This window comes from Zingiber officinale, chromosome 5B (genome assembly GCF_018446385.1).
Source record: "Zingiber officinale cultivar Zhangliang chromosome 5B, Zo_v1.1, whole genome shotgun sequence".
Taxonomy (NCBI): domain Eukaryota; kingdom Viridiplantae; phylum Streptophyta; class Magnoliopsida; order Zingiberales; family Zingiberaceae; genus Zingiber; species Zingiber officinale.
In genome coordinates this window covers 122,899,174-122,905,772 of record NC_055995.1, presented here as the reverse complement: position 1 = coordinate 122,905,772, position 6,599 = coordinate 122,899,174, and the positions used below count along the sequence as shown (strand labels likewise).

General features: G+C 45.4%; 1 protein-coding gene across 1 annotated transcript; it reads right to left on the bottom strand.

The window, feature by feature from the left end:
* Nucleotides 1-1,626: 1,626 nt before the first annotated feature.
* Nucleotides 1,627-3,838, bottom strand: LOC121985750 (indole-3-pyruvate monooxygenase YUCCA2-like). Its single transcript, XM_042539371.1, has 4 exons — nucleotides 2,891-3,838; nucleotides 2,551-2,799; nucleotides 2,213-2,338; nucleotides 1,627-2,097 (listed from the first exon to the last, which is right to left on the bottom strand). The coding sequence occupies exons 1-4, from the start codon at nucleotides 3,620-3,622 to the stop codon at nucleotides 1,936-1,938; spliced, it is 1,269 nt and encodes a 422-aa protein (XP_042395305.1). The 5' UTR covers nucleotides 3,623-3,838; the 3' UTR covers nucleotides 1,627-1,935.
* Between the last annotated feature and the right edge of the window lie 2,761 nt (nucleotides 3,839-6,599).

The window sequence follows — 6,599 nt, the reverse complement described above, 5'->3', positions numbered from 1 at the left end:
TAAAGGAGCAAGATGAATCAACTGCACTAACTCATAATACAATACTAAAATTTCAAATAGATGAATCCGATAGTAAACTAAGTTTATAATTTGCCCTTTTTGCGTTTGAATTTAACAAATATATTACTATATATATATATATTGCATTTACATCCAAGGTTTGTTCCATAAGCTGAATCGGTGGAACAAGATTTATTCCACGATCAGCAGGGAAAAAAGTTCTGTTCCTGTGTAAATTTCATGGCCGAACTTTTTCCCAGACCACACGGTCGAATGTCGGAATATGCAGAGGTGATAGCTGAGTGGTAACTAAGTGGCACAGCCATTACTAGCACTCCATCTTGTTGAGCAAATTAAAGAGATTGCTGTCGAAGACCTTATTTTCATGGCTCATGTCAGGTGAAGTGTCCATTCTCCTGCAAAAAGCTCCAGATGGTCACTAAACATAATAATGGTTCGTAGCATATCTTCTTCCCCTGGATTCCTCCTCCATCACTTGTCGTGTATATATCTCTATATCATAAATATTCACTGAGATTCGCATCCACAAGCACCATGTGCTCATCACTAGCTAGTCCATTCCTCCCAGTGGCTGCAAGCTTCCTAGCTTCCACATGTCAGTTATCAGGGTGCATGCAGATTGGCTACAGGCTGGGAGTGGCAATATAATGCAGGCCCGGCCACCCACCTCTCCGAGACTGATGCAGGGGGACAAAATAGAATGATTCATTGCCACAAAACAAAGTCAGAATAATGGGGACCTGCAGGAATCATTTAACTTGAGAACGAACGAATGAAACTTGAGGGCTCAGGGCAGTCCAAATTCTCCAAAACAATCTATACATATATATCGATCGTAACCTTCTTTCTGGGTGCTGGTACTGTGCAGGGAGGCAGAGCTGTTGGCCTGTTGCAACTGCACTTTTAGCTCAACTCATGATTAAGATGCACGTAGATGCGCATCCTTTAATTCTGAAGGGGTTGCAATGAGGATGTTGGGCATTTCTCTTAAATGCTGAATTCCATGCCAGAGAACGAAGTGTTTAATTTGTTTGTTAAAGTGCAATTTCCATCTTGTCATTTAATAGAACACAAATCTTATGGTTCTCTGATTCATATGCGGATCTGTAATTGTCTTCGCGCAATCAAGTGCGAAGGGGACGGCGCGCAGCAGTCTGTCCCATATGCACAGTGTGCGTTGCTTTGGGACCGCCACTCCCACGTCGTTCATTTATCACGTAGCAGGTCGACAGACGTCTCTCACATTTATTCCTTCTGATCTCAATCTTCAGGTACAGCACAAGCCTAGGTCTCAACGGCCACTATGTCTATAACATGCATGAACTGTATTCGACATGTTTACGACTTCATGATTGCCCTTTTGAGTGGGACGAAATATATAGATCACGAGACACATGTTTGCATGATGCATGTGTGGGATTAGGACAATCGCTGTCTAAGTTTGCCTCTTGAGTTTTTACTTGACCATCAGTCGTCACTCGCGCGACTTGTGAATGTCATCTGCACCGGCACTGGATCGGATCTGGATCTTCATGTTATGATCGATCGAGAGAGAAAAAACAGATTAAGAAATACTAACACAAGACATTCTATTTGATTAACCAATACAACGTTTACCAGACAAAAACAGTCAAAATAATGACTAGATAATATTTACAGTTAATTATAAAAAACACACGAAATTAAAAGCGGAAAAACACATTTTCCACGCAAACTCGCACGTCACTAGCTAATCCAAACCCACTCAATCCAAGTGAGTCGTGACTTTCACTTAGACTGCCACAAAATTTAAACGGACGTAGCTTCTACAATTTTACAAAAACCTCGATTTCCTTTTCCTTTTAGTTCCTTGATCTTTAATTTGTTACGTAAGGTTAGAAGTACGATATCAAAATGCAATCGAACAAGCGAAGGTCACTTTATCTTCTCCAATTCAGATTTCCAGCGTTCCTCAATATCTCCAGCAATCCTGTTTGCGTCCAGCGAGGAGCCCAAAAGCCCCCGTTTGCTGAATCCAACAGCGTAAAGCCCTTCTCTAGTCTTCCCTTCCCACCCACTGCCCAACCCGTCCTTCTCCTGCCATTAATTAATATATATATCACAGTGGATCATCGATATCACTCATCAGTATCTGGAAATTAATCGTGATCGGAAGGGAAACGAATGCAACTTAAACCGAGCGAGTGCGTACCTTGAGCCAACACGGTACGTTGCTTTTATAACCTGTCGCTAAGATGACCGCATCGAATTCCTCCGTCGTACCGTCGACGAACTCGGCCCTGTGTTTCATGAGCTTCTTTATGCCAGCTGGCCTCACCTGCATTAATCAATGGATTTAATTTCTCGATTAAAATGCACAAGTAGCTAGATCGTCGAGTTAACTACAGGGTTAGACTGTACGTAGAGTTTATATACTGTCCCCTGATTTCCGACGCAATTTAATTTAATTTAAATGCTGTGTTTATTGATTTAATACTGACACTTATAACGCCGGCAAATTCAGTAATTAGTATACATCTTATGCTATACCTTTATGTGTTTAGATTTGATGAGGACGAGCGTGCCAACGTCGAGGACAGGGGTCTTGCCGGAGAGCGACTTGAGGCGAAGCGGGCCGAGCTGCGGCCGTCTCAGGCCAAACTTGGCTGTGTTCCCGAGCATGAGCCGAGCGAGGAGCAGCAACAGTCCGTCCACCATCCACAATGGAAGCCACTTGAGAAGCCACATGGCCAGCCCGAAAGTGGAGCGGCCGAGCATCTCCCGGGGCAAGACGTGCACCTGCATGTACAATGGTGGCCATGCGAAGTAGTGATGCTAATTAATGCGATAAGTAATCTAGAAGATTAATGGTCGTTTATGGCTCACTCACCGAGTCTCTTACGACGATGGTAGGTTTGGCGTCGTGGTTGCAGAGGTCCAAGCACACCTCCATGCCCGAGTTGCCGCACCCCACGACGAGGACTCTCTTGCCGCGGAACGCGTCGCCGCTCTTGTACGCGCTGGTGTGCACGATGGGCCCGCCGAAGTCCGCCGCTCCCTCCAACGCCGGCACCACCGCCTCGGCGTTCTCCCCAGTAGCCGCCACCAGCCACCGGCACAAGTACTCCCGCCTCTCCGCCGATCCCTTCGTCGTGCGCACCCGCCAGAAGCCGAGCACCGGGTCGTACTCGGCGGCGACCACCGTCTCGTTGAAGCGCGGACGGACGCCGTGCTCCCGCGCGTAGGCCTCGAGGTAGGACACGAACTGGTGCTTGGTCGGGTAGGTGGGGAACCAGGAGGGGAAGGGCGTCAGGGGCAACTCGCAATGCTTCTTGGGTAGGTGGAGGCGGAGCCGGTCGTATGTTTTGAGCTGCCACAGCGAGGCGATGCAGTGGGCTCGCTCCAGGACAACGCTCGGGATGCCCTTCGCATTGAGACAAGCGGCCACGGCCAGCCCCGACGGCCCGCCGCCGACGATGATCGGCCCCGGAACGAATAATGGCTCCTTCCAGGAAGTACAGAGACCCTGCAGCGATCCGGAGTCCTCCGAATCATGGAAATTTGGATAGAACAATGGATCATGCACTTTCTTGCATTCAACCTCCCTCCAATATCCATCCATGAACGCTCCTATATATCAAGCTCTGATCTTTCCCAAGCTTGACCGAAAGTAACAACTGATATGCTTCGTATGGTCCTCTGTAGATTAACTTGAGATTACATGAAAGCAGGAAAGCTGAATTAAAGGAAGAGGAGGAGAGGAGGAACTGGTCAGGAAGAGTGAGCGCGGTTGCTGAATCCCTGAACATATAGGTGAACTTCTTATGCTCGATCTGATTTGCTTAAATTTAAGTTGGAAATTATGGCATGATTTAATTATGGGTAGTGCTAAATGGGCCAACTAGAATACATGCATTATACATGAGTATTTAAACAATATCATATTTATATATTAATTACATATATGCTTCTATATGTATTACAATTTATTTCTAGCTGGTGATATTCATCAACAAAATTTACTCTTTAATTATTATGCCATTCATACTGTTAATTAAAGCATTAATTAAGCAACTAGAATCACATTGCTATGCTCTTCGTGTATCTATGGTTCTAAGTGCGGCCATGTGAATATTCGATGGAATCATGAAAGGTACTGTCACTTTCTGGTCGAGTCAGTGGAGACACATTTAACTCCATATAAAAATGAATTGTCGCTTTCACCCTTGATCGAACTTTGATTGAAGTGGGAGCAAACCCACACTTCCATCGTGAATGCGAAAAAGGATCTCCTCGGATGGGTCTAGTGGCTAGCACATGAAATGTTGCCATCAATAAAGTTTGGGGTTCGAATCTGAGCAAAAGTCGTGGTAAAATATCTCCCTTATGTGCTAGTCACTATTCCAAAGGCTAGTAGCCGTCCGTGATTACCTCCTCCGTGTTGGCCCTGAGACGGGTTGGCGGGAGCACTGGGGGCGAGCGTATTCGCCTTTTGTCACCAGTGAATGCGAAGAAGGGTGTACTTTCGGATGAGTCTAGTGATTAACGCATGAGGTATTACCATCATGAGATATGGGGTTCAAATCTCGACAAAGTCGAGATAAATATCTCCCTTATATGCTAGTCACTATTCCAAAGGCTAGTAGCTGCCCATGATTTACCTCCTCCGTGTTGACTCTGGGACGGGTTGGCGGGGGCGCTGGGGGTGAACGTATTCACCTTATGCCACCGTGAATACGAAGAAGGGTACGAGTCGTGGTTAGATCTTTTAATAATAGATTAGGTATTTAGAGTTTAAAATTTAGTTATAATATATTATGAATGATTTAAAAATAGGTAGTGCACTCGAGAATGTTAATTATTAGGATGAGTCTCTATATATATTTTAATGGTAGAAAACTTGTGGAGCTGAGCCGACCACCCTAGGATTAGTCGAGCTAAAAACTTAAATATCTAGTACCAATTAAAAAAAGAATATGAAGAAGACATATTGTATACCAGATATCCAGTTGACTAGAGAGTGAGAGACTTATTATAATAGAATAAAGGATCAATTTCTAACGGGTGTATGCCCTTGAAAAAAAAACTCCTCCCACCTTCTAGGCCAATTTGGCGGTTGGTTATAAGGTGACTCCGTGATTTACTTCCTTTCACATAATCTGGGGATGAGCTGTGAGGGGCGCGTTGGGTGAGTGTAATCATTTTTTGCTACAAGAAGACGTATTGTAGTGCCTCAATAGATTGATGTAGTTGGTATATGTATGAGTAGTTGTATCAATATACCTTAGAGTTAATTCCCAACGATTACAAAATGTTAAGCTGGGTGTATGACTTTCCCTTATATGCAAAGGGGTGCTTCATTAGGGCAAATGACTCCCATGATTTATCCCATTTCAGAGAGCGTGAGACCATCCTAGAGGGGCTGCTAAGGTGACGACTTCACCTTTTTCTCCAACGAGAAAACATATTGTAGCACTCCCAAGCTATGATGCCAGGTAGGGTGTTCATGCAATCTTTTAAATATTCATAGTTTGATTTTCAATTATAGCGTAATGCAGGATATTTTCCTTTATGGGATGACAAACATGGGATATTGAGTTGCTAGGTCGCCCTCTATGAGTACTTCCAGATTTTCCCTAGTCGGTGAAAAAATTCTATGGGACTAGGTCGGTCATCTCCAAGATTAGTGATGGATCGTGGCGGCCGGCTAGAAGGGGGGGTTGAATAGCCTGTAAACAAAAAGGAAAACCTTTCTCGAACTTTCTTAAACTAACACTTGCATAAATTAAGAAAGCAATAAATTAAAACTGAAAAGACGAGACACACAAAGATTTACTTGGTTACAACCAGAGAGGTTGTTAATCCAAGGAAGATGTCGCACTAGAATATCTCCTTCAGGCGGATAAGCCTCTTACAGCAATGAATGCGTAAAAAGAAAGAAGCTAAACTCTAAAATAAACACACAAGTGTTGGAATTACAATTTCTGAGTTGATTGAAAGTTCCTGGACCAAGGCTGTATTTATGGCCTTGGTCGGGGCGCCCTGAAGAGATTCCGGGCGCCTTGGGGGATCAAAATTTATCCCCCAACATTCAGATCGCGATTGATGCGATCTAGTCAAAAAGTCAACTCCGGGCGCCCGGAAGGATTCTGGGCGCCCCGGCTAGGAAAGTCAACCCTGTTGACTTTTTTCAGCCCGGGTCTTCTGCTCCGGCTCTGTTCACCTCAGTCCGAGTCTTCCGCTCGCTTAGGTGATCTCTGTCATCCGGAATAGGGCTCACCCGAACCCAACTTCTGGTCTTCTTGAGCAGGCTTCCACTCCGGCTTCTCGTCCCTTGGAATCGCCGCGTGCTTCCTTCTCGTCCTCCAGCGTACTCATCCGTAGTCTTCGTCCCTCGGTCGCACCCCGTGCTGACCTTCTCGCTAGCTGTGTCTCTTGCTCCTCGAGCAGTCTTCCACTCCGGCTTCTCGTCCCTTGGAACCACCGCACGCTTCCTTCTCATCCGCCGGTGTGCTCTTCCGTAACGTCTTATCCCTCGGACGCACCGCGTGTCGTCCTTCTCGCTAGCTGCATCTTCCGCTTGACTACCTGTGCTCCTA

Coding starts and splice junctions, on each gene's coding strand:
- LOC121985750 (XM_042539371.1), bottom strand. CDS start 3,622: ATGGATGGATATTGGAGGGAGGTTGAATGCAAGAAAGTGCATGATCCA. Junction 2,800..2,890: donor CCATCGTCGTAAGAGACTCG/GTGAGTGAGCCA, acceptor TTGTACATGCAG/GTGCACGTCTTGCCCCGGGA. Junction 2,339..2,550: donor TCAAATCTAAACACATAAAG/GTATAGCATAAG, acceptor TGATTAATGCAG/GTGAGGCCAGCTGGCATAAA.